Source organism: Barbatula barbatula, assembly GCF_947034865.1.
Source record: "Barbatula barbatula genome assembly, chromosome: 14".
Taxonomy (NCBI): Eukaryota; Metazoa; Chordata; class Actinopteri; order Cypriniformes; family Nemacheilidae; genus Barbatula; species Barbatula barbatula.
In genome coordinates, this window is record NC_136777.1 from 16037803 (window position 1) to 16065604 (window position 27802).

At 41.0% G+C, this 27802-nt stretch overlaps 1 protein-coding gene across 2 annotated transcripts; it reads left to right on the plus strand.

Annotated features, from left to right (window-relative positions):
* The first annotated feature begins 278 nt into the window (after window positions 1–278).
* On the plus strand, window positions 279–27595 carry spred2b (sprouty related EVH1 domain containing 2b). 2 transcript variants are annotated; one of them, XM_079472513.1, is made up of 6 exons: window positions 279–744; window positions 14827–15004; window positions 15214–15382; window positions 16191–16255; window positions 22913–23053; window positions 23937–27595. In XM_079472513.1, the coding sequence occupies exons 1-6, from the start codon at window positions 719–721 to the stop codon at window positions 24600–24602; spliced, it is 1245 nt and encodes a 414-aa protein (XP_079328639.1). In that variant the 5' UTR covers window positions 279–718; the 3' UTR covers window positions 24603–27595. The 2 variants fall into 2 exon arrangements, with proteins under 2 accessions (XP_079328639.1, XP_079328640.1); XM_079472514.1 differs by lacking the exon at window positions 279–744 and adding an exon at window positions 8788–9062.
* Window positions 27596–27802: the final 207 nt, after the last annotated feature.

A 27802-nucleotide genomic window follows, 5' to 3' on the forward strand; every position in this document is an offset into this window, starting at 1 on the left:
CAGAACACGCATAGGCTTAAATGACAACGTTTTCTTTTTTTGTTTATATTTATAAGTATGTTGATCGTTATTTGTAGTTATTACGTCCAGTCAAACGAAACGTTTCATAGGTCATTATTACATACAATTACGTTGTAATATACGTTTAATACACTGGAACATACGGAATAAAACGTGTCTCAAGAGTACATGCCACGGCAGCCCCCTGCCTGCAACGTGACGTCATCGCTTCCGCCCTCTCTTTCTCCCTCCCCCCGCGCGCGCCGTCGCACGGGCTCGCGCTGCCGCTGCACAATAATCCAACATGGAGTGATCCGAGATGGGGCTCGTCGGGGCCACCCTCAGCAACATCAACGCGCACTTCAACTAAACGATTCGTGTTCGGAAATACAGCGCGTTTGAACGAGCCAGCCGTGGGACGTTACTCGGGGTGTCTGTCGGTGTTCTGTATGTGTGTAGTTTTATTCCGAGATCCTCCAACATCAGCAACTGGTTAGATCCAGTGAAGAAAAGAAAAAGCCATCAAGACGGAGAGAGAGAGAGAGAGAGAGAGAGAGAGAGAGAGAGCAAAACAATTCAACACCACAAAGAACTACAAAACACACTCCCGTTATAGCTGCAGGAAACGCGAGGGATTATTTGGACAAGATTGGCATAAAGATGACCGAGGACACGAGTGCACCCGCTGTGGGATGTTTTTCTAGGTGAATCGAGAAAAATGATTGAAGAAACACACCCAAACGAGTGAGTACCTGGACGCGAGGCTCCTTCTCGGTTTGCTGTGCACAATCGCGCTCGCGTCGTGTGGAGAACATCGGTCAGATCGCAGTGAAAAGTTTGCTGAAGTGTTTTGCGTGGAAACGTTGAGTGTCGTTGTCAATGGACGGGGGGATCGGGCCCACGGACAGACTGCGCGAGGGAGGGAGGGGGGGGGGGGGGGGGCTCGGAAATATTTTGTAAAGGGATTTGATGTTTAAAGGCTCTTCCTTTAACGTTCTCTGCGTGTGTACACGTCACATGTTGTTTTGCGCCCCGGGGCATTTTCGTGCGTTTGTTAATAAACATGTTCGCGTGCTTAAAATTGCATTTGCGACGAAGTGTTGTTCGTGTACCGAAGGAGTCTTTTGAGCGCTCGGATAACTTATATCCGCCATTTGTTTGGTGTTTTTTGAATCGCCCTCATTTGCATACAGTGCTTCATTCATAAAAACACCATTTGACTCTGTTGGCACGATGACAACGCGAATAATGCGCGAGGAAATATCGCCAATGGGCGTTTGCTGCCCGGGCTGTTCAGTCAGTTTAATCGCCGTAAATGACGTTTAGCGCAACATTTGTGACTCACAGATATTCATTTGCGTCGTTAACCGAAGTGTCGCGTTTAGCGCGAGCGTGCGGGCTTTAACGTGGCTTCGCTCGCGGTCGGCCAACGTATTTTCCTGTATTCGTGTTTATTTGTCTTATTTCTCGTCACATGTTCGGGTTTCATGTCCTTTGGGGACGGAATGTCACGGCCGTTAACAGCGGTAAATGAATAGAGCGAGCGCGGCGGAAGGGCGAAGGGCAGAGTTGTTGTTTGCGCTCATTCATAAAAGCTGTAACCTTCAGCCGCTCCATTCATGATGACTGCGATGACTCCATCTCGTGCGATAACACAACACTGTACCTGTGCGCAATATAATGCCTGTAGGCCACTGTGCACAGGTGTTAGCACATCCTGTCGGATAACAATAGAAACCAAAACACAAATTACATTTGATACACGGAATTGTATTTTTAATGGTCTAGGTCAGCCTCCACTGGTAATGTTGGTGGGTTGTCAATAGTACACAATTAAATCCCAAACCAAAACACACTACATAAAGGACATCTGTAATGGTTTATAAGGCCGTTTGTAATGGAAACCATTAGAATTGTTTCATCAGTGGGATTGTTTCACAGATGTTTTAATAACACCAAAAAAAGTGATATAAGATGTGCATTGTGCAAGTACCGTTATAGGTCATTTTTAAATATTCACTGACACACAATTGTTACTATAGTAGTGTACAATAACAACATTCATCAAATGCACAAAACTGTTCTTCAGTGCAACATTTTTAGATTTCACTGATGTGAAAATGATTGGAGTGACTATAATACTAGCCACTTATGATAAATGTAATAGATCTTTGACACAAACAAAACACGTCTGCACAAACACAAGCTCATGAACGGTCATGTCAATGCTATTGATCTTGGTAACCATGTTACCAAACTAACGCGTTAGACTCTGCCAGTAAATAGTACTGAAGACAACAATGTGAAATGACTTTGAGAAAAGGTCACTCCGGCCATTCCCAATCCCCAGTGTCCTGTGCAGGAAGAATCGATTTAAGATCCTCGTTTCCACTCTGACTCGCAAAAACACTTGTCTACAGACGATAACTAACACATTTTCTTGGTTCCTTTGAAACCTCTATGATACAACACATTACATTATCTATTTCAAACTATTGTTAGTGTTTACTCTAGGCCTACTTTTCTGTTGTGGTGTTTTATTTGATTTCCTAAGAAAGATCATGTCATAATACTTTTAGTTGCTTCTTCCTCGCTTACATTGTCCAATATTTTTGACGTGCTCGCTAGATCTACAGAAATAATTAACCCTGATGTCTTAGAATGACAAGGCCTCAATATACACGGACAAGCTTTCCATTAATTTGATTTCATATCGATCACGTGGCCATTTCATTACTTCTAAGCGGATATGGAGCATTATGCAGGGCTGCTATACTTTCCATAGTTTTTTGGCTGGAAAAAAAGAGCTTTAGAGAAATCTGCTTATATTTGAAGCGATTGTGTTTCTTGAAGTGTTATAAACCAGGGATTGACTGTTAATGCGCTATGAGGAGACGTGGTGAACTTGTGTTTATTTATTAGTAATAGGTTTTGTATTTGAACGAGCTTTTGTTTGGTTTTCTGTTCTGTGTTAAAGTATAGAATATGGATGCGACAAACGTATTATTATTATGATAAAACGCTGACATAAAATATTCTTTGAAATTGTTAAAATTGATAGGCACGTTATTTCGCATCCAGAGATCTACTTTTGAAATTGGTCCAGTCTTTTTAAAAGAAATTGAATTATGATTAAGCTGATGGTGACACAATTAAATTCTCAGTCACCAACAATTATTTCACATGCACCTTTGAAATCGATAACTTAATTTTAAAACCTGAAATTGAAATCAACAAGTCTGTGTCAATGAAATGCTTTTTGCTTTGCTTTTATTTTTTTCCCTTCCTCTGATGGAAGTACAAAGAGTGTTATGTAACCGATGCATGAATATTGGAGCTGGCAAGGATTTCTGTTCACATAACAGGGCAAGTTAAGTGAGATCTTGCTCTGTATTCTAGATTGAGCAACAATACAGTGACATCGCTTGTATTACAACCATTCTCAGAAATATCAGAAGAAAAATAAGAAGGCCATTTAGCCTTCAGATATCCATTCCTAGTTCAAATCCTGCTTTTCTTATTTCCCATTAACAGTCATCCTGTTGATCTTATAAATGTGTTTCACATCCTGTGGAAAAGACGCAAGGGCCAGATGCTTCTGTCCAACCTTCCCGGCTGTTAATTTCTTATTTAATTGTTTCCTTGAATGTTTTTTTTTCTGGTCAAGCCAAGCAAGAAAACGTGGTGGTTTATTTGTTAAAGACACTCTGCGGTTGTAAACCGGCCTGTCCAAACATAGCTGCCGGTCCTTGGGAGAATGAAAGCGTTGTCAACTTCTCACCCCTCTGTGGTCCTGCTGAGAAGAGAACACAGATAGCTCTTCCGTCACAGTCCAGACAGGAAGCCATTATCTGCGCTTTATTGAACCTGTTGTTCTTTTTCATTCAATGTGCCCCTCCCGAAAAGCGTTGCGGAGCCAAATGAGGTCTTGTGAATTTCAGTGCTCTCATATGGAAATGTGCATGCGTCCACTGGAGGTCCAGTCAACTGCACAGGTCCTTGTATTCAGACAGCTTCCACAGTCCAGTGACCGGCCATTCAGATGGCTAGAGCTGACTTTTATGCCAAGACGGTGGAAAGAAGCGGCTTAATGTTTAAGCACAGGTTTTTTTCATCTCTACGTTTCTCATTTCTTAAACAGTTTTTGAGCTGAAATGAATATGAACGGGAGACCTGGATATGGACAATGGCAGTGGTATTACGTGCCACCATTATTTAGTGCTCTTTGTGTACCTGCTGGCCTTAAGGGATGGTTTTCCCCTTCTCGGATTGAGAATTTGGAGTATGATACTGACAGGAGCTCTATGGCTGAATAGGACTAGACTACATTCAAAGTGAGTTGCTTGTAGGTTGTAGGCTAAATGATTTTTTGTCTGTGCATCTAGTCTTCTTTCAGAAATATGTTACGCATTGTATTTAGGAAATCAGGGGACACGTAGACCCTCATTGGTGTGTGTCAGAAGGCCTCTTGCAAATATCAAATCACTTTTCTTTAGCATGGCAAAGTAACTTAGTGTTGTCAAATGGTGTAACTACAAGAGAATGATATTACACCACTTGACATCATCAAATCAAATGTTTTATGGAAAATGCTGTACGTTAGTCAGAAACATATGAGACCAACTGATGCATTTCTAGTAGTTTAGAAATGACACACTTTAGCTTTGAGGGTCCTTTGTTTGAAATGAAAGCAGTGTCTAGCGCCAAGGTGGCAAATAGCAACCAACGGCTCACTTCACATTTACATTTATGCATTTGGCATACGCTTTAATCCGACTTACATTGCATTATACTATACATTTGTTTCTGAGAATGTGCAAACCCTGGGACCGAACCCATGACCTTGGCGTTGCTAGTGCCATGCTTTTACCACTGAGCTTCCCTTTTGAAGCATTACGGTGGCTGACACAGAACTAAGACGTTGTCACGTTTCACTTCTTTGCTGAAGAAGGTAACATATTTACGAAACGCTTTGTAGGGCAGTTTGTCCGTTTAGGGCTACAGTAGAAACAACATGGTGAATTCCATGTGAGGGGACCCGCGGTGTATGTAGATAGAAAAAGCTCATACCAGGGTTCTCAAGTCTCACGCATTGGCCGTGAGACACTCGCAATTCAACCATTAGGGCTCCTCCCCTAACTGCATGTGATCTCACTCCAAGCTTTTGATAAAACTTGAGAACTCTGCTCATACTGAGATAACAAAACCCTACGCTTTATTATGTAAGGTCTTTATACACCTCTGAACACATAGTTATGGATACTATATTGTATTTCTGTCAATAGACCCTCCTTCAAATTACCCACTGGACCTTTAGTAGATCATATTAACTATTCAATAAAGCTCTTTGGCCATAATTATATTGCCTAAAGTATACAAAATGCCATGCATTTCCAAACAGAGCTTTGGTATTCCCTGTGGCTCCGTTGTGAAGTTGGCTGTGACTCGAGGCAGGGTTACAGAGACCTTATCTTAGGAAGTAACAGTCTGCTCTTATCATGTTTGGTGCAACTGTTTAACCCACCTGCCAAAATGGCCAGAAGCCACTCGATCCCACATATTTCTTTATTTGTTTTTCGTTTCTCACTTACAGTTTTTGGTGTCTTTCTGTGTGTGTGTGCCCGCCCCGTGGGGAGCCGGAGGGCTTGGTTTTTAAAACGAATGAGTTAATAAACCACTCTGAGTATTTAGACACGTTTTTTTGTATGACTACCAGAGTCTTTTGTGTGTGAATGAAATGTAAACATGAGCTCTCGCTTCACTATGAGGCCTGTGTATTTGTGTCTGCAAAATACATGGAGGGCTTATATGAAAAGGATTGTTTATACACATTCATGACGTCCCAAACCAATATGAATTTCATTCTTTTGTAAACGTTTCTGCTGTTCTGTTCCTTACTAAAGCACGGCACATAAGTAGCGGGTAGTTAAGCTAATACACTTTATTACTTGGTTTAAGATTAGTTTATAAAAAAATTTGTGTTGTTTTTTTTCAATGTGAAACTTTCTTTACAGCCTATCATTTGTGGTCTTTTATGTCAAAATGAATTTCAGAAAGAAATAAGAGTAAATGTGCATTACAAGGATCTATTGACAAATATGCAATATAATGTCCATAACTATGTGTTCAGAGGTGTATAAAGGCCTAACATAATAAAGTTTTATTACCCCAGAATGAGCTATTTCTATCTACATACACCATGGGTCCCCTTGCATGGAATTCTCCATGTTGTTTCTACAGTAGCCCCAAATGGACAAACCGCTCTACGGAACGTGTTTCATATATTTGTTATCTCAAACGCAATTACATTTATTCCCAGTGTAAGCCACCGTAGTGTTTCTAAATTATAATTATAATTGCATATTGCTTTAATAAAGGAGTAAAATATGAACTTTTCTTAAGTTTTCTGCAGTTTTTCTATAGTTTGCAAATAGTTGTAATAGGACTGAGATGTTTTAAGGAGCGGAGAGCACAACACACTGAAGCTGATGGTTGTGTCCCATCCCCCAGACTTCACATGTTTGTCCTTGAGAGAGAGAGAGAGAGAGAGAGAGAGGTGTTTCAACACTCATGTGATAAATGTCATGTGTTCATATGTCTACTGAATCAGGGCTTTACATTAAGCATCGTCATGTGGTTAGTAAATTTGTCATTAACTTTTTTTAATAAAAAAATTATATTTCATTTGAAGTGTCGATAAAATAGTTTTTGTATCCTGATTGGTCAAGCGTTATACATGTTGTCCGGCGAGGCGGCCACCTTAATGTATTAATTGTCTCCATGACTGCTATAGAATAAACGCAAGCAGTAGTTATCAGTTAGTAGCACATACCACTGGTGCGTATGCCAACATATGCCAAAGATCGAAGAAAAGTATTAAACGTCTGTTGACATCAAGTGCAGTTCATCACATGAATAGTCAGGTAACTGACAAATTACATTAATGTAACATACAGATGGATAAATTAGGGGCATCGTTTTTAGTTTACCTAAATGTGTTAAATTCTTTCGGTGTATTCAACCTTTTACTATACAATAGAGGTATATTTGTCCACATAAATTACCTAAGTATACTATAGTGTTTACTACAGTTTATCAATTTACTAAAATGGTACTGCAATTTACACGCAGCGCAGGGACACGACGGCCCAGGTCTTACCGTATAGACATCTGGTCAAGCTAAAACAGTTAAATATTTTTTATTAGACATCACGTTTCATTGTTTTGTATTAAAGGCAGAGTAGATCAATTGGAAAATGCTAACGTTTGCCTGCTAGTCCTCGAGCATGTGCGACCTGACGCGACCCGCCACCAGTGCAGGCTGTGTGTGATAGTCAACTATTGTTAAGTTTTATTTTATTTACATGTGTTGTGTGAACATGAGGAAAAGTGTCCTTAATACACCATAAAATCATCAACACAAGACCTTTTATTTTGTTTTAATGTTTAACACATACATACAATTTCTGTTGGTTCAAATGAATTCAGATTACGGTCTGTCATTTTAGCCCCAACCAATAACAAAGCTTCTCTGTAGACTCTGCCTCTTTTTAAACAAGCAGAACCAAATCTCCTGTCGTCAAGTAACTTATTTGTCACTATCAGTAACACCCCTTCATTTTTTTCCTTGCTCTCCTTTGCCTTCCCTGTTAGAAAATGCAGATTTCTTCGTAGCACTGTTATTACCCCTAAATATTTACTAGGAAAATCGGACAAGCGTTACTGTCGACGGCTGGACTGAGTTGGGATTTCATTTTGTACACATTCGGCATGCAGGAAACAGATTCTGGTTAATCTAACTGTGCATTTCAATTGAGCAAATCCACAAAGTTGTTTTATCACAAGCCAAAGGAATAAAATGAAGATTCCTGTTAAAGCAAGAAATGCAGTGATGATATAAGAGAAAATCCCACATGAAATTACGAGTTAAATAAATGTTAAATACGCTTTGTCTGATGGGATTGTGTCCTCACGGCAGTATGTGACGTGCCGCAAGCTTTAACAGTTAAAGAGAATATTGATCATTATCAGTGATTGATACATTATGATGATTTAATGACACCTTTATATATTCTGTAAATTTTGACTCATTGAAGTGCAAGAATAAGAAGTGTTTTTTCTTTTAAAGTCAAAATAGACATTTCTCCATTCTTCCCTATAGATATAAATGGGTAGCTATGGTAACTGGAGTTTATCATCTTGCAGTCTTTCATGGGTTGGATCCCCGTATACCGATAACATTTTTATCTTGTACTGTATGTCGTTTTGGGACAAGCATCTACCACATGAATTGAATTCCCCCCTTGACTTCCATTCAATGGACACTGAAACCACGGAGACATTTCTCAAAATATATATTTTTTGTGTTCCACAGAAGACAGAATCAAATGCAGGTTTTGAACGACACAAGGGTGAAACAATTGTTGGGCGATCTATCCCTTTAACGTAGAGGAGTCGATTTAAAAAACCTGTCCATCGTTGTTCTTATATAAGCTTGAACCAGGTTGCACACAAACGCTTCCCATTTAGCACTCAACTGGTCTTTAGAAGCAGCACGGATGATTGACGGGTGAGAAGTAGGTGTTACATACATAACGCACAGGCTCCAAGTAAGCGCTCGGCGTGCGTGTAGGTGTGTTGTTTGATATAAAGAGGTACAGCAACAGCGCTGGTTCATGTGCGGCTGAGCCCACACCCTCTGTATGTGTGGGTGTACTTGGTCGTAGCTTTAGCTGGAGCTTATGCTGGTTGGAGGTTATATTCTCCGCACGTTGGGCTGCAAGAGAGCCACAGCGAGAGAGAAAAAGCACTTTCTGTGCTGTAGGCCGGGCGGCTCGGAGGACAAATGGCTGCCTGCGGATGACTCATACCCCGGCGTTCTGAGTGTTTGTCAAGGAGACTGATTCATACAGAGATTCACGCTTTCTCCGCCATCAGATCGGATGCCACGGACATGCCGAGGCCGGTGGCACGGTTCGGTCTCCGTCCTTCTGAGACGGTCACCACGCCGACGCTGTGAGCGCTGATGCTGCTGGATACGCAGAGATGACAGAGGACAGCCGGTAAGCCCGGTCAAGGCTAGTTTTTCTGGATTGTTCTGCTCTTGCGTGTCTGCCGGATGTTTCTGTGGAAGCTGATACAAAACAAAAGAGGCTTCTTTGAATGGCAAAGGTTGGCGGTGTCTGTGTGGTATGTGTGAAGAATGATAGTTGACAGGCTATAACATAGACGTCTACAGATCAGATTTGCATGAACGATGTTGAATGTTTGAAGTAAGCTATGAGAGGCCATGGGTTACAAGGATTCAGGGGAAGGCCATCAAAAAATCACACATGCTTGAGTGGATTATTGCTTTTATGTCATGATGTCAGCAACAATATTATAAATCAGACCCATGTTTAGTAAATTCAGGAAAAAATTAAGTAAACAGACCGTATGTCAATATTCTATCAATATCCTGTTTGTGGTTCCTAAAAGCATCCTTCCTATGCTTTTATAGTGTGTTTGTTTAACTGCATTTCACAAGCGCTTTGAATGGCAGAATTCCAAATCAGATAATATTTAACAGTTCCTGAATGTGACAATATTGAATGAAAAATAAAAATAGCTGACAAAAATGTCTTGATATGCGCAGTCGCTTTAGATAAAGTGCCATATGCCTTTGTGGTAGTCTTGCTCTCTCACACACACAAATCATCCAACCACCGTGTTTTAGGGTCATCTTTGTACGTTGACTGAACTCTTTTTAAATGTTAAAAATAAGATCAAATCAAAAGCAATGTAAAATGTTCTAATAATGATAGAAACGAATTCTCTGATAACATTCTGTGAGTTTTGTGGAACCGTTATTGTTTGTCCTCTTTAAAATCCCAGAAAAGTCTCCGTCAACTTTATACCATGTTTGATCAAATCACATGAAGACATTTATATATATAATACAGCATGCACCTGCATTAAAGGGATAGTTCACACCAAAATACAAATGTGTCATCATTTGCTCCCTCTCCAGACATGTATTATGTATGTAACGCAAAATAAGATTTTTCGAAGATTGTGTGAAACTGTACAGTTCAGGAGCACCATTGACTAGCATTGTAATCGTTCCTACTGTAGTAGTCAATGGTGCCTCTGAGCTGTTTGGTAACAAGCATTCTTCCAAATATCTATTTTTGTGCTCAGCAGAAGAATGAAGTTTATACATACTTGGCATTTTTGGGGAACTGTTCCTTTAAGGTTTTTTGTGAAAACTTGTGTGGGGTTATGCTAATTCAACTGGCTGTATGTACAGCTGGCTAATAATCTGTATGCTAGGCTAGTAGGCCAAGTTGTTAGCTTGCCAACTGCAATGAACAGGAAATGCTTGATTTCAAAACTCTTAGCTTCAATTATGTAATGTTAGAAATGACAAATCTGTACATTAAAGCATTTAGCAGGCACTTTTATCCAAAAGTAATGGACATAAACGAGGTAATGAATGAGGTGAAATGAAGAGGCGACATATAATGTGATAGACGTTAGACAGATCATTTTTAATCTTTTCTGTTAGTAGAATCACTTTGGGGTTCAAAGGGGACCTGATTTTGAAATTGTTTCCTTTGGAATAGCTTTTTGACACATAACATTCTTTAAGGTATCTTTTAAATACCATGCTATATGAATTTGACAGTCATTGCCATGTAATGGCATCAGTATTCATCTGTTAGGTTTGTAGCTCCTATCCCATAGTTGCTTGTATGTTTTGAATTAAATAAGCAAAATTTACTTTTTCGATTGGAAATTCTTTGGGAATAACGTTTCAAGCACCTCGCCGTAACCAGGACCACCCAGGCTATATTTGCCCTCACAGGAGAAGATTGCGGATTGAATTCATTTGGAGCCATGCTGTCATAATTTTCTGACTTGTCCATTGTTGATCTCATTGAGACTCTGGGAAGAGGTGGCTACATATTATTTAAAGCCATTAGGACGCGGACAATTCCGCATTGTACGGAAACCATTGTGCCCTATTGTAATGCCGGCGCCCCCTGACTGTAATCGAATAGACGTAACTATGGTGAGAAAAATCGGTCTATGCACACTCACTGCTGACTTCACCATAGCCTCCCAGCCAGCACGACAACCGAAAAATCCCAGCAGCCATTGGGATTTTACTTTGTAAATCAGAATTTTTGAGTCTCTATGGCCCTTTTACTTTAAGAAAACACATCAAAAGCGATAAGACGAAAAAGTGAAACGCCTTTTTACTGTAAGGAGTCTGACTCTCGCGTGCACGGGTGAGTAGATGTAGAAAGAGGATGGGGGTTGCTTCTCACTTTTCTTCGGTTGACTAGATCAAGATGCTTTGGAATGGAGGCTGGAATGCAGAAAGATGGATGTGTTCAGGTTGATATGAAGTCTCACCTGCGCTGTGCTCAGCGACTCATTTCTTGGCTGGTTGTGTGATATGGGGTGTGACGCTGGATGGAAGCCCACTGCCGCACAGATGGGAGAGAGGCCGCGCTGAGACGCCTTCCAGCCTGGGACGCCAGCGAGCAGAGGGAATCGTGGCTTTCCACGCCTTCGTACATTCTGTTGTGTGTGTGTATGTGTGCGAAAGTACGGGCTCCACATCGTGTCTGTTCAATGCCTTTCATTTTATGACCCCATTTTGTCCCCACAGAAGCCGGACGGTAAATGCTTGCTAAAGAAATTCTAAATAATCTCAGTTTGAAAAAGATGACCAGGTAGCCATCATTGTTAAAAGACAAATATGAATAGGGTGAAATTGTGTGTTGTGAGTTTCTATGATTATGTAATTTATTTTTAATGGAAATTAAAGTGGGAACCGTTACTAAACTGATGGTTGGTCATATTGGCCTCTTTACCCCGCTGTGCCCTCCTGCACTCACCACAGTGAAAAGTTGAGAAGATCAAACCATCTTTAAGCCGTAGACGGAGGAAAAAAGCAGTTTTTTGTAAATTTCCACATCACAGATGGATGGTGTGACTCACTCTCTCACACACCCCGACATAAACGCTCACACGTACTTCAGTGATATTTTCGCTCGCCTTTCTGCGTTTAACATCCAGGTTCTGTCACGCGTCCTCTTTTACATCCCTCATCTTTCATTGCGATCTGTGATATGAGATCAGATGCATGCAAACAAATATCATGTTTTTAGGTTCAACTTTAGTTTGAACTTTAAACCTATATATCATCCAATTCACTGATACACTAGTCCCGATGGATATAAAAAACACAATAATCCAAACCGTGTTAATTCAACACATTTCGTATATCGTAAACTATGCAGCGACCATAAAAACTTTGCCATAACAGTTACTATGGTTACAAACTCTCTCGCTGCCTGCCTTCATTCATTTTTATTTTAAGCGTGATTCACTGACCAAATAACAGGCAAACACAACAAAAAAAAGAATTTCACTGATGGTTTATTTTTTTTATTTTATAAACATTTTGACAGATATTGAGATAATATCGCGGGGGGGGCACAATAATGGTGCAGTGATAATTGGATACCGTGACAGCGTATGTCCCTATTTACCATTTGCTTTGACGTGAATATAAAACCATTTCAAAGCATCATTTCCTTTCAAATTCTTATTACCTGTTATTTAACATTTTTAATTTGCAGAATTGCAAAATCTGCTCATCAGTTTCAACCTAAAAATGATTGATGTATTAACATTTCAGTCGCACCAATAGCTTTTTGTCCTTAATATATTCCTGTAAAACCTCCAACCTCCTCCCCATAACCCCATAACCCCCAAACACCCGACGGGACGCGTGATGTGACCACACGACAGCTGCAGATTACAGAGGCATGAGCATCTCTCCAGTCCATCACTTATAAAGAACACGTCGTGTTATCAGGAGTTATGTTTGATTTGAATTGGTTGCAGATATTGAATGACTCTGGCATTGAGACAATCCTTACTGTAAGTACATTAGACGCTGCTGCTCCCGCAGGACTTCTTCACTCATTAATTCTAATCCCGCAGACGCTTTTTCTTTCTCTCTTTCCACATGAGGAGGCACAGAGCCAGTCACAGCGTCTAATAATTAGGAATGCCTGATCTCAGTGTTTGCTTAAATGGCCGATTTGCTGTGGATCTGAGAGATATTTGTCTGTTGCCATTAAACAGAATCAAACTGTCCATCTCTTCCCAGAGGAACCTGTTATTGCTCAGAGGTTCAGCGTTCGTTGCTTAGTAAACTTGGTGTTTTCGGAATAGTTCACCTAAAATTTCTCTCATAATTACAAATCCTCGTACCATCCCAAGCAATTGTTATTTTCGCAGTGATAACATTGAATCTCATTGGTTTTCTTGTGAATAGTTGTCATGAGAAGCAAGAGCCAATGAGATTTTAAGTTTGTTTATAAATATAAAAAATATCGTCTTGCAGAAAACATTTATTTGCAATTTTGTCACTTATGTTAGAAAACATTACGGCATTTTAGAATAAAATGATTGATTTGATTTATAGCTGCAGTCATATGGAATAGTATGCGGGTGGGTCAACTATGAGGAAATCCTTTTCTCCTAAAATCCATTGAGAATCAATCGAGACAACGGTTGTCTTAGTTGAGCAATAAAATAAGTGTGCACAGCTCACATCCTTTTGTACGACTTCATCTGAACATTTGAGGTAAGATCTTTTCTCAGTCTCTCGGGGAGACGCATGTGAGTCTTTTTCTCAGCAGTACTGAAGCGCACGACTTCAAATGAAAATTCTGTCATCAATTACTCGGCCTCGTGTTTTTTTAAGCTGACTTTCTTTGAAGGCTTTCTTTCATCTTTACAACACAAAAGGAGATGTTTTGTGCACATGCAGAACGTCTGAGCAGCTCTTTTATTCATTAAAACTAATGATTTGTGCAGTCAAGTTCCATGACCAAACACCCGTAAAGCACTGCTGAATAAAACATACTGTATAAAGGAACATGTGAATTTTCAGTTTCGGCCTTTAATCTCAGTTGTTCATATGTTCTCCATTAAACCTCCAGCCCGCTGTCTTGGAGAAACAATACAGAAGTAGTTTACGGTCCGAAAGATGGAGGCCCATGGTGCGTGTTTGACACGTACACGAGTCTCTTCCTCAGGTTAAGTGGATGGATTTAGTGGCTCTCTGGTCTTGAGACGGGCCTTCACCTCCTCAGACGTCCTCTCTGGTTAATTATTGAAGACACCGGTTCAGGTTACCATATAAGGCTGACTGCTGGCTTTCACAGCATACAGAGGAAGAGCACTCAAGTTCATCTGAAAGTAAACCTGGCTCGGGCCTTGTGCTAGTCTGAGTGCACGTGCCTCGGGGGAAGAGGCTTTTTTATTTATTTTTGTAGCTGTCTCGTGAATTTACAGCGTTTGGACGGACATGTTCATGCTTTGCGTGACGTCATTTTGTCTTAGCCGTAGATTCCAAATGTTTAATGTGATATATATGCTAGTAAACTATAGTTTTTAATATAGTAAACTGTTTAGTGTACTATTGATATAGTCTCTTTTTTTAGAGATGTTTTTTAGACTTTTCTCTAAATTAACTTTTGGTTCGCCAAAAATTTGAAATTCTGTCATCATTTAGCCGACTCGCCCTCAGGTTGATCCAAACCTGTATATGTTTCTTTGTTCTGCTAAACACAAAGGAAACACAAAATTATTGGGGGAAGAAATCTTTACTTGTATTGATACTTGAAATTGTACTCTATCTTTATTGTAATTGAATGTTCTCTTTTCTACCCTATGTTAAAACCAAATGAAAATGTAATTGTACCCAGGCACATATGATAATGAAAAAGTCATGAATCTTTTTCTCTCTTTCTCCAGTGACAGTTACATCGTGCGCGTCAAAGCGGTGGTCATGACCCGAGATGACTCGAGCGGAGGCTGGCTGGCACAGGAAGGAGGGGGTCTCAGTCGGGTGGGTGTCTGTAAGGTGATGCCTGCTGAGCTGACCGGCCGCAGCGATTTCCTCATCCACGGCGAGCGCCTCAAAGACAAGCAGGTGTGGCACCAATACCCACAATCCTCCCCCTCAGCCACCGCACGGAAATCAACCTGATTTACAACCTGAGCAGTTTTGCATGCTGTGGTATTTTCCAGGAAAAATCTGGCTGCGAACGCGTTTGCGATTTGCAAGACTTTCCTTTGTGACCTCTGTCAGTGGTGTTGTGGGCTCTGTCTCTGAAATGTCCCGTTTGTTTTGGCTGGCAGGTGATCTTGGAGTGTTTCGTGAGGAAGGATCTTATCTACACAAAGGCCACGCCCACATTTCACCACTGGAAGGTCGACAATAAAAAATGTGGCTTAACGTTCCAGAGCCCCGCCGATGCCCGCGCCTTCGACAGGGGGGTGCGGAAAGCCCTGGAAGATTTAATGGAGGGTGAGAACATTGCAGCTATAAACAAAACGCCACGTTAGATTTGGCCTAGATTTAAGGGTTAAAGGTGGTCATATTTTCTCACTCTTAAAAATGTTTTACATCCAGAAATGAATAGTGCTGTTGTCGCACGATCTATACAACAGAGGACCCACCTCATGAAGACCGTCACACATTTTTTTATGTACTGTTTGTGTGGTCATCTAAACATTTTCTGTGAGAGGGAATTCCTTTTCACATCATCAACAGCTAAACAAATCGGTTCGGCTCTTCCCATTAAAGTGGTCATTTTTTGGCCGGCAAACACTATGTATGCGAAACCAACCACCATGTGATCCAACACGTTTTTACACACATCTAAAATACAATTTCAAAATAACCTCTCGCCATTTCCTAAATGATTCATGCAACACAATGAGGTCATGGGACAGTATTGCATTTTGTGTGAAGCTCTTGCTGTCATGTATTGCATGCTGCATACCTTTTTAATAAAACAAATGTTCATTTTCAACACTTTTAGGGTCATTTTTCCCGTTTTGCGTGTAACCTACAAACACATATTTTGCCTGGCATGTACACCTTTGTGACAAGTCCCAGTTTTGTGGATGCTACAGAGCTTTACAGATAGAGACGGTGTAGTGATGTACTGTGAAACATCTGACAGTCAGTCAGTCTTCAGGGTCGTGTGACCAGGTTCGACTGTGTGCCTGTCAGCTTCCTTCTCTCTCTAGCCTCAAATACCAACATTAACCGACAGGATATGTGAAGGTCTGCCGGCTCACGTCTCCTGTTTGCGTGTGTTTTATTTTAGGTTCCACAACTTCCTCTTCAACACTCCAAAATGAGGCTGAGCTAGGGGATGACGATGTGTTCACGGTAAGATCTTCACTGATTGTTTATTTGTGCAGCATAGAGCCATCAACAAACATATGAGTGTATGTTATGAAAACATGTTCAATTTGGCATTGTACTCCAAAATCAAAAGGAAAATGTTTGTATGCGTTGTGTTCTCACAAAGTTTCAATTTCAAGGTACTTCAAATGAATGAATATAATTATTTGAGATTTCATAATTATTCTTAATGGTTATTTTTAATCTAATTTCTCTTTTCTATGATACGCGTTTATTTACATTATTGAGATATCCCCTCACTCCATTACAATAATGCAAATAAAAAGGTGCATAGAAACAATGCAGTGCTTATGGGTTTTTAAGTAGGCTTAATTTCTTTCAGCAAATGATTGTTTCTTTCTCAATCTTGTCTATATTTTAGGGGTTTTGTGGTATGACCCAGACATGTTTTTGACAGGTTATTCAGCCAAAGTTTAAAAAGCAGTGTTTAGCTTCTTCCACTTCCCTCCAGCTTTCATGTCTGCGGGTTTATTTGAGCGTCCCAGAGAAGGCCGAGTCCTTGTGATATTTTTACCCGCCGAGGCCGCTGTGGGAAAGATGGGCCTTTGTTTTTGCGAAGATGGCGGACGCGATAACGCGGCGGCTGGTTTCCCGTGGCGATTTTAAAGCGGCCGCACCGCCGCTTGGCTTTTGCCCACATACTGTCCTTTCGTGCCAGTCACAGGAGACGGAGAGCAGCAGGCGGGGTCAGGAGATTACTTCCTGCTCGCCCCAGTAAAACTATCATTAGCAGCTGCTTCCTAGCTAACTGCCATCCTGATTTACTGCCGCCCCGGGTGGAAGGAGGGGAGGGGGGCATGCACAGGGGAAGCCTCATGGCTCCTGTTTCACTCGCTGTCTGTCTAGCTTTCAGGCCAAAAGGGTAGACTGCTAAGCCAAGGACCCTGAGCTGTAAAGGAAACTTAATCCAGTGCTTCTTTCCGTCCTGGAATTTATGCTCCTCTTGTGCCGTCGGGCGCGTCCCCGCGTTCGGAAATCAGAGCGATGTGTTAGATTTACTGCAGAGCGCAAGCTCAGTTTTTTTAAGTTACTTTTTCGTTTCCAGACGCACGTTTCCATGTGAGGTTGTTGGCACAGTTGTCGGGTCGGGTCGGGGGGGATGGGGTTGGGGAGGGCCGGTGTTGATGACCTTTCCATATTGCCGTGCGAGGCAAGTGGCCGCAGACAGCAGCAATGCAGGTCTGGATTTACAGCTCGGGCGATTATGTGGAGGGGAGCTGTTCTCTGCTGGGATGGACATTCCTCCTGATGCTTCCTCGTGAGCTGCACTATACTTAACCTCAGCTGGTTTTAGCTCATTCAGACCTGGCAGAGGACTTGGTCTGCATCTCTGAATGCTGGGCATTTCTCAGGGTGTGTCCGGCCTCGGCTGTTTGTGTTCGCAACACCTCCATTTACATCTGATCAGAAATGTCAAGCAAAGCTCGTCTCTTCTTGCCTCAGCTGACTGAGAGATAAATGAACATAAAAAAGCCAAGTAATGTTTTTTTATATTGTTCACTGGTCAGTGGTCCGTACGCTTGCCTCCCAAGTGTTACATCATTCATTTCAATGGGCTGATGGGCAGAACAGAAAGCTTAGCGTCCAGTGAGTCATCGGCACACTTCAGCAGAGCTTTCCACATCCGTCCTCCAGCGTAATGTTGACGTGACCCCATCAAAGCATCCTTACATGAGCAGGGCTCCCTGATGCTATCTAAAAATGTCATAATGCCTGTGATGAGTCATCGCTTATGAAAGGAAATGAGTGTTTTTGTTTTGATTGTACACGGGCGAGCTCTGGTGTACTCAATGTTTTAAAACGACTGGTCTGATTGGTTACGCCACTGACTAGGTTATTAAAATGAAATATTTTTTCCTAGAAAAAGCTAAAGACTTACAAAAAGCATCATAAGATTGTTATTCAAATCATCTATGTGTGCGCTATTTTCCATTTATAACTATTTTTAATGCACCATTTGGTAACATGAAATAACAATGAGCAGTATTGCTATTCGTTTTTGTTCATGTTAGTTAATGCCAGTACAAATGTTCATTGTTCATTCATGTCAGTTCATTGTGCATTAACTGAACAATTAACTGATGTAACATTTGATTAAAAAATGTATGCACTAAGATTAATAAATGCAATAGAAGTATTGTTCATGTGAGCTGATGCAACTGATGTTAAATCCAGTAGGTTTATGCGCGCGACAGGGAAATATATTCAGATATTTTAAATATGAATACAGTAACTGGTGCTCACATGTCATGTGACTAATTGTGACCCTATAAATATAGATCCGAGACCAGCAGAACATCTGTGACAAACTGTCTTTTACACACACAAATCATATCGCATGGCTTTGAAAAACAGTCCACAAGTCATATGAAGTTCTTGTAGGATATTTTTAGTCTGCTGTTTGTCCCTTTCGACTGCTTGGTGGTACAAATCACCATCTATGTTTGTTGGAAAATTGTTTTACGAAAAACAATTTTGTGGGTTGTAACGTATTAACACTATACTCATTGTAACGATGCATTTCTGACACAGAAACATTGAAATATATACCCGTACATGAAATACAAACTATTCAAATGCTCATAATAACTTTTCACTTTCTGATTTGAGCTCAAGCAAAGCTAGCACCGTTTCTGTGTTCTGGCAACGAGCCTGATTTCTACTGTATATGAAGAGACATACTCGAGACCTTTCGGACTATTTAGATCATGTGATGTGTGAATTGAGGGGAATTATATAAATGATAAAAAAAGCTGCTTCCTGTGCAGCACTAGGGCGGGATAAGGGTTTAGCTGTATGGAGAGCTCACAGTCGGGACTCAAGGGGATGCTCAGGGGAAGTGGGATGTGGAAGACTAACAGTTCTGGGAAGAGCAGAAAAAAATGAGGTGGAAAGAATCAATGCTTCTTTATGCTAGAGTTAGAGAGCCTTCATTTCTTTATTCTCTCCAGGGCACGCGTGTGTAAGTAAAGGCTCTCAGGATTAATCACAGCAGTGGAAAAGGTGCCCTTCCACCCTCCGGGCATCCCGCCTCAGACGCAAGGTGCCTAGTTATGGGCAATTTGACTTGGAACTCAATTAGTTTCAGCATATTTTTCAATCCCCAGATTGTTGCATCCACAAACTGGAACCCTACAACAACGACTGCTAGAACCACCCTGCCCAGATATCATCGAGGGGGCACGTAGCCATACACAGCCATGCACGTGGTAGGCATTTGGTGCGATCAAATGCAATCGCTTGAGGTTGACCTGAATAGCAGGAATGCTTTTTAACTCTTACTGTGTCCAAATCTACAATCTTATCTACACTTTGACCTTTAAAGTCTCCAGGCCTTCAAGTTTGTCCCTAGCCAGTCATGTTTTGGCCACTTGTGCTCCTCAGGTTGGTCCTCTGTCAGCAGGTCCTCTGGGGCCACAATAAGCTGTGTCCGGTTGAAGCCGGACGTTAAGGCTGGCCCGCTTTGGATTGGTCTGGTGCGGTTTCGTGCCACGGGGTGGCCAGCCTGAATCCCAGACTTAATTAAGGGGGGGCCCATTTGTGAAATTACCCAAAATACTTGAGTTTCCCAAAGCTCTCTCTCTCTCCCCTCCCTCATTATCTCTCCACCCTCCCCCAGCGCGCCTCTGATTGCGTGTCATTAACGGTCCGGCATGGGCCCTGCTGCTGTGAAGGTATTCCTTTGAATTAGAGCCGGGCCACATGTGCCTTTGAACTCTCTGGTTATCTCTGCTACGCCACACACTTTAGAGCTTTTCGATAAGACGGCTGATTTCACAGTGGGGGCTTGTGATTTAGTTCAGTGTGCCCTGTCTTGTTCTTATACGCTCTGTTCCTGAATCTAATGAGCTGATAGCCGTTTAGCTGCGTTACCGATGCAATTTCATTCCATAAGGTTTGTAGCATATTTATGCAAAATTTTCAAAGCAAAGCGTGAAAGCATTGCGAAGACGGCAATCCAAGAAAGCATTGCAGTGTCTAAGAAGCAAGACTAATTTAAATGTGGGTTACATTATTATATTTCATTCACTATTGAAAATTTTAATTTACTTTGCAGTTTTTTATTGTTAGCTTAGCAAAAGTCTTTTTAACCAATATTTGTTTGCTATGTTTTTTGTTTATGTAATTTAACTTTGGTAGCTTAGCAATATGCTAATTTGAAACTCAGTTGGAATTATGTGTTACGGCTTGATTTCAGGTCAGTCAGGTTTGTTTTACCCAATATTTTGTTATGCTAAGTCACACATTATTAGCTTAGCAATATGCTAATTCTAAATAATGTAATACTGTTGTGAGTTACCGCCTGAAAATTAAAAAAGTAATTCAGTCTGACCAAAACATTAAATTGTACTTGATATTTCTGTATGCTATGTATGTTTATTTAGTTTTGCATTATTAGCTTACTATTACCAAACTTTTGGAATCACTTGTGAGCTAACCTAGAAAAAATTAGTTCAGTCAGACAAAATATGTTTAACATATTTATTTGCTAAAGGTATTTTAAATAAAAAAAATGTTTATGTATATTAGCGTTTTGCATTGTTAGCCTAACAATATGTTAATACCAGCTATAGAAATCCGTTACTGCTTGAAAATAAATAAAAAACTAGTTAAAATGGTGTGTGCTATTTTTGTGCTAGTAGTCTCCCATTATAAGCTATTTGAAACTGACTAAAATCTTTTTGTATCTAATATTTGAGTGTGCTATGTATTGTTTATTAGCAACATGCTAATACCATACTACAAGTTGTTTTTCATATCGTTCACTTGTTAGGTTAGGATGCCTATGTCGGCAGTAGAGAGTTAGGCAGCTCTGTTCGTCTCATAAGTTTTTGGTTATTTGTTTTTTGGTCCTGCAGTGTAAACATCAGAAATGGTCTGTGTTTTTAATTATCTCCAGCAGTACGGCCTCAGCCATCCTCCTCAACGTATTTTAAAATCAGCTCGGCTCAGGCTCTTGGCAGTGCTCTGAGGGAAGCCTGTATTATTTTTGGCCGGCAGTTCTGAGATCTTTGTATGAACATGAAGGGGAAAGGAAGGGCTGGCCAGGCCGGATCGTGGCTGTGCGAGAGCTCAGGCTCCGGGGTGCAATGGCACGGCCAGTTACCAGAGGCTTCTGTTCCGCTCGCCCAGCGGGAGTTCAGCCTCAAACATGGAAACACAGGAAAAAACTCTGTTTGACTGTCATTGCATTATCCAAACTCTGTGATCAAATCTCTGCTGCGCCTCTGTACGGGTTGGATCTTCTAAGTGTATGTTCCTGTGTTGATTTATTTTCAATTGAAAAGGAAGTTTGGGTAGGACATTTAAGCCCATGGCGTTTCTTCTAGTTTAGAAGAATTCATTTGCTTCATTTAAGTCGGAGGGAGAAAGACATCTGGGGAAAATACTTGACAAAATTCTCATTCTAGCTTTCATTGGTTTAAACAAATATTTAGTTACGCCTGTAGGTACAAGATGAGTCATCAATATTTTTGGCCCGTTTTTCCAAGATAACAAAAGATGGTAAAACTAAAATCCATGTTGTAACACACTTCATGTCGCATATGAATCTTTGTGTGTGAGTGTTTGTTTTGACTCCACCTGGCAGGTGGTTATTGAAGGCATCCGGTTCAGGCAAAGGAAGGATCACGTCCAGACTCACAGCCACTAATCGCTTCCTATCCACCCATCCGCCCTGCCTGCTGGCCTGTCTATCTGTCTGCCGTTCGTTCTGTCTGTGTTCAGTCCACCTCCGCTTGCAGCTGTCTACACACGCACCATTCTTGTGTCTTGCTGAAAGATCAGCTTAAAACCAGATTTGCTTGACTGATCTTCCATCCAAGGAAGATCCGGCCAGGCCGAAAGATCTTAAACCAGCTAAGACCAGCAAACCTGTTGGTTTAAGGAACCTTGAGCAGAAATGAAGTGAAGCTACACGTCTCATCCATCGAGTGTTAACTTCCACAGCGAAATATTTACTTCACGAATGAAACTAGTCATTTGTTTATTCACTATAAAAATGACATATAAAACCTGCAGTGATATCTGCCTGTTCAGTCTGTCTGTTATGAATCTTGCTCCCTTCAGGATTATTGTTTTACCTCAGTGGGACGAGAATATTTGGACTACACGCCACAAGCTCTGGACCAATGTGGTGATGTTATGGACCAGAGCTGTTGGGTCTGTGTTTGATGGCCTATATCCCAGCATACTGGAATCATTTTGAGTTCCTCTAATAACAGGGAGACTTTTTCAGAAATCCTGCTGCCTGAGGCCTGATTTCTTTTTGGTTTAATTGCACACTGAAGTAGAGCCACGTCACGTCGGATCGACTGCTCTCACGCGTGTAGGTCTGCGTGTTTGGGCGCATTATACGGCCGGCCGTGTGTCTAATGTATTACGTTTCGTTGTGAATCAATGCCAGTCGCCCATGAGGTCATGGAAAACTGTTTTCGCGGCGAAACACCTGCCTGTGATTGGGATGTCATCTTGACTTCTTGTCAAAAGACTGACCTCAATGTCCTGGACAGTACACGTACTGTTTCAATTCTTTTTCTGGTGATATGTTTGGAGGAACGGGAATGGAAATGGTGTGTTTTGCTTGCAGGTCTTGAGTGTTTCTCTGTCTCTCTTTTACAGACCGCCACTGATGGCTCTACAAATTCGTCTCAGAAGAAAGAACATGCTACACAACTGGTGGCCACCTCCACGTTCTACGAGCCCCATCCGCATCGCTGCATCCTACAGTACCGGCCGCCCGAGTGCTACAGTCTGGATCAGGTGCGTGAATAATAAAACCCTTTGCATTTATACTTAAGATGCCTAGCTGAGCGTATTCTAGATCAGGGGTGTCAAATTCGTTTTAGCTTGAGGCCTGGGTTCATTTGAGCAGGATGGTTTTTCGGTGTACTCATGCAGAGCACATGCAGACCACATGCTCTTCTGGAGTTAATGAAGTCCAGGATCAACTTTATGCTGCTTTTACAACTGGATAAAACAAAAAGAAGTATATAGGTTATACAATTGGCTACAGAAAAACCTTTCGATTATTATTGGCCAGGAATTAACATTTAGTCATTTAGTCATTAGTAGGTCAGAAATGAATCGGATGTAACATTCAACCATTAAAATGTATTTTTATTTAAAGGGCTGCAAGTGAATAACCGTAACAGGGTATCTAAATGAAAAAAGTAAAGCGTTTTCTTAAAAATTCATGGATAACAACAAGGATTTAATTCTAGCATTTCAATTTTTGCTTGTGACTTGTGATAGAACTGAAAACATTCAATGTTTAATTGAAACTTTAGTATGTAAATTCATTTAAATTAAATGTCCGTCATTGACAGTAGAACTGAATTTTACCATAAAATTAAAATGTAGAAAGGAAACAAGTAAGCTAAACTGTAAGAGTAAAACACACAACAAAGAGAAGGAAAACATTTAATACAGAGGTTTCATACAATGAATATACAATCAAATATTCATATAAATTTTATAAAAGAAACTGACCGCAAGTTAACTTCGGTCTGATGAACGTTTATATAAAATCCACCTACAAAACTGCACACTTATTGATTCAAGTATCTAATGAGAAAAATAATTGTCACGTCTTCATATATGATCGTGTCGTGTATCCGTGTTCATGGGTCCTCATCTCTTCCAGAAGTTCTCCAGAAACCTCTTTCCCTTCGAGGATGAGGAGATCGTCCGCATCAACCCGCGCGAGCGCTGGCTGATCACGGGCTACGAGGACTACCGATACGCCGCCGTACCGGACAAGTTCATCCAGACTGAGGACTCGGACTCATACGTTCATATCGATAAGAGCGAACCCTTAAAGCACGACTACAACTACCCGTACGTGCCCAGCTCTGACTCCAGCCAGTGCGACCTCAAGAGCCAGTGCGCGGGCACAGAGGGCGGCGTGGTGGCCTCCCAGCCGCGGGCTTTTAAGCTCAAGGGCAAGCGGAGGAAAGAGGACGGCGAGCGCTCGCGCTGCATCTACTGCCGGGACATGTTCAACCACGAAGAGAACCGGCGCGGACAGTGCCATGACTCGCCCGACCCTATCCGGACCTGCATCCACCGGGTCAGCTTCATGTGGTGCGCGGACAGCATGCTATACCACTGCATGTCCGACCCGGAGGGTGACTACTCCGACCCGTGCTCTTGTGACACCAGCGAGGAACGTTTCTGTCTGCGCTGGACGGCCCTGCTGGGTCTGTCGGTGCTGGCGCCCTGTCTGTGCTGCTACCCGCCGCTGCACGTGTGCCACCGCTGCGGCGTGGCCTGCGGCTGCTGCGGGGGAAAGCACAAAGCCGTCGGCTGAGCCCTCGCTCTCCCCCTCCCGAACGAACCTTATGTAGGCCCCTCAGAACGTTAGCACTGAGGAGGGCAGGAATGGAAATACCAGACACGGGCGGCTCGCCGGAGCTTTTTCTTTCGGTTCCGGAAAGAATTGGTGCATTTAACTGACTTGAAAAACTTTTCCTGCTCTTTTGTTTTGGTTTTATATGAAAAATATATATATATAAATATATATATAAATATATGTTTATATATATGTGTTCTTTTCTTCCCCTTTTATTGTGGATGTTTCATTGAATTCCTTATGAACGAAATCGCCCTTCTCGTCAGGTGGCTCCCTGAGTCCACGTGTCACGCATCACTTATGCAGGTACTTTATATTTTTTACACTGATTTTACTTTTCAAGAACTTGAATCGTCGTTTTAATGTCGTGTGTGCTTGATTTCGCCATCCGTTGTTTCGATTTCGTGTCGGTTCAGCAAAGGAAGGTGTTTATAGCTGTTTACCGACACTTATATCCCAAGCCCTTTAACCATGACAATAACAATGAGATTAGCGTGAGACACTAAATCTGTAGTTGAGTGGATGGCTTCGAATGTGTTTTTAGTGCGTTCGAAGGAGAGTGTGTCGATGCCTGTGTGTGTGCGTGCGTTTTGTAAAGGAATGATAACATTGTATCACAGCATAGTATTGTTGTTATTATATTTAAGCCAAAATTACATAAGCTGCATTGAGAGTATATGTAAATACTGTATACTCGTATGTATATGTTTAAAAATCTAATTATTGTAATCATCATCAACAGCCACTGCTGGTCTACAGTTTCCTTATTGTCGATGTAAGGGTGGCTTTTAAGTTTAAGCATATTTGATATCCAAAGATTATTTTTGTCATATTTATTTTCACGGTAAATTGAATCACCAGCCAAAGGGAGAAAAAAACGGAGAAAAATTGTTGGGCAGAGACTCGCAGCCATATGGGAAAAGATGAGTTTCCAGCAAGCCCACACTGCTTACTCTGCAGAAATATCCTTTCCTTGTTCACTAGTTTTGTCTTGTTGTCCAGAAAGAATGTCTAAGCAAGATACTGTGCACATTTTTTATTCGCCCTTTAAAAGAAACTATAGATAAAATGTCTTTTTTCTTCAAATAGATCTTACTATTTTGGACATTTGAGGTTTGGACATTTTCACTGCAGAACAAGACAAAATTATTGATGAAGTAAAAACTCTTTTGCAGTCTATTTGATTTCATATACTCGAGAGGGAACAACTAAACCTTTCCCCTTACTGACAGATGGTTCATTAATCAATAAAAAAGGAAGGAATTGTTGTCTCAAAGATGTTTCCAGCTCCAATCATGTTCTCAAATAAACAGAAACAGAAAAATAAGCTTGATTTTAGGGTGCTTCAAAGAGGGACGTTTGCCAAACCGATCTCCAGTTTCTTCATTACAATAATGCTACTTAACGCCTTAATTTTGTCTCGCGAAAGCGAGACCTTATGAGAGGACGGTAAAACGAATCAGTGCTGTTTCTCAAAGAAGTAAAAGTATTTTTCTATCGTATGAAAAGAGAAAAAAGAACATCCCAATGCGTAGGCCTTTATGTTAAATACAAAAATCATGCTCCAGTGTGGGAGTCAAAAGGCAAGGTACAATCTGTGAGACGGCCTCTATGTGTCGTCTCCGTCACCTCACTTCATGGGTAACCGGTCACCTTCCCTGGTCATGGTTTATGCTTTCTCTGAATAAATCATTGACCGACAGAGCATTACACTGCAAAGATATTCAAACTGTATGTGAGCAGTCACACGAATGTACAGTATGCGTCGAAAAGCCTCAAAATCAGGTTCTCAAATGACTCTTAAATATAAAGGTTCTTTACATTTTCTGTCGTTGTAGATTCAACCAGATGTTTTTTCTTTTATTTCAATGTTATGTGTTATGTTCATGTTGGCTCTAGTTGCATCTGTTAAAGTCAAAATCCACCACATTTACCTTCATAATGGACATTCCATATCCGCGCTACGATTCCTCTGTGCATATTATTCCAAAAAAGTACAAAGTTGTGTATCTATCAGAAATGTACTCCTCCCCTTTAACCACCTGACTTCTGGTATACCTACTTTTCAATAACGAACAATAAAATCCATATTTTTCTTGTTTAATATCCGGTTTTGCTTTAAAATATGTAACAGTAAAATGGACTAAAGGTAAATTGGGATTGAGATAAAGTGCCAGTACAATGATGTCCAATAGTCTGAGACCACTACAGAAAATGTTTGTGTGACAAAATCTGACCTTTTGTACAAATCTGATGATTTATTTCGGGAACCTTTATTTTTAAGAGTGTACAGAGGATACTATGTGTTAGACATCTAATGCCTCTGTCATTCACTGGAGTCTGTATGTGATGGGCAGCAGAGAAGATGCAGACCTCTGCAATGATGTGTCAGCTGTCGCTGTGTCCTTCATTCACCACGTGTCCTTTCTGTAACCGAATCTGTCAGCTTCTGCAATACCAGTGTCAGCCGAGCTCAGAAATGAGCCGAGTTTTATTTTTCTATCTGTGGTAATGGAACGTTAACCAAATGAATTCTGTATGAGCGTCTGTCCTGGTGGATCATCCACACCCATTTACCTGTCAAAAAGTGCCTGAAGTGTATTGTTAATCTATCTCCTTGTATATTAAAAACGAAAAGAACCAGAAAAGACGAAAATGAAACCCTGTTGTTTTGATTAGTTTTGTTTTTTACGATCCAAATTTTTACCTCTGGAAAAAGCAAAAAAAAAAACACTCAAAAAAATCTATATCATGTGTATGATGTACATTTTTATTTCTATTTTTTTTAACTGTTTCTAACATGTACGATCCATGTAGCTCCTGCTTTTTAGGAAAAGACGGGATGGGAAGAAAGGACTTTGTAAATACAAGTTGATCATATCAGTGCTACGTGACGGCCTGGCCGCTGTAGATCTACATGTTTGTCATAGGTCCCAATAAAAATGAAAGAAACCAGTAACCGGGCCTACGTTTATGATGTTTAAAGAGTGTTTGATTCATTCCTAAATCAAAATTGTGCCATTGTTTGCTCATCCTCCTGTCATCCAGGCCACACCCACAGTTGAAAACATGAATGAACCTCGCACGTGACTAAAACACCAGTGAGCTATAGTTTTGACTTTTATTGTGTTCTTCTTTATTCATGTGAATCCCCATTC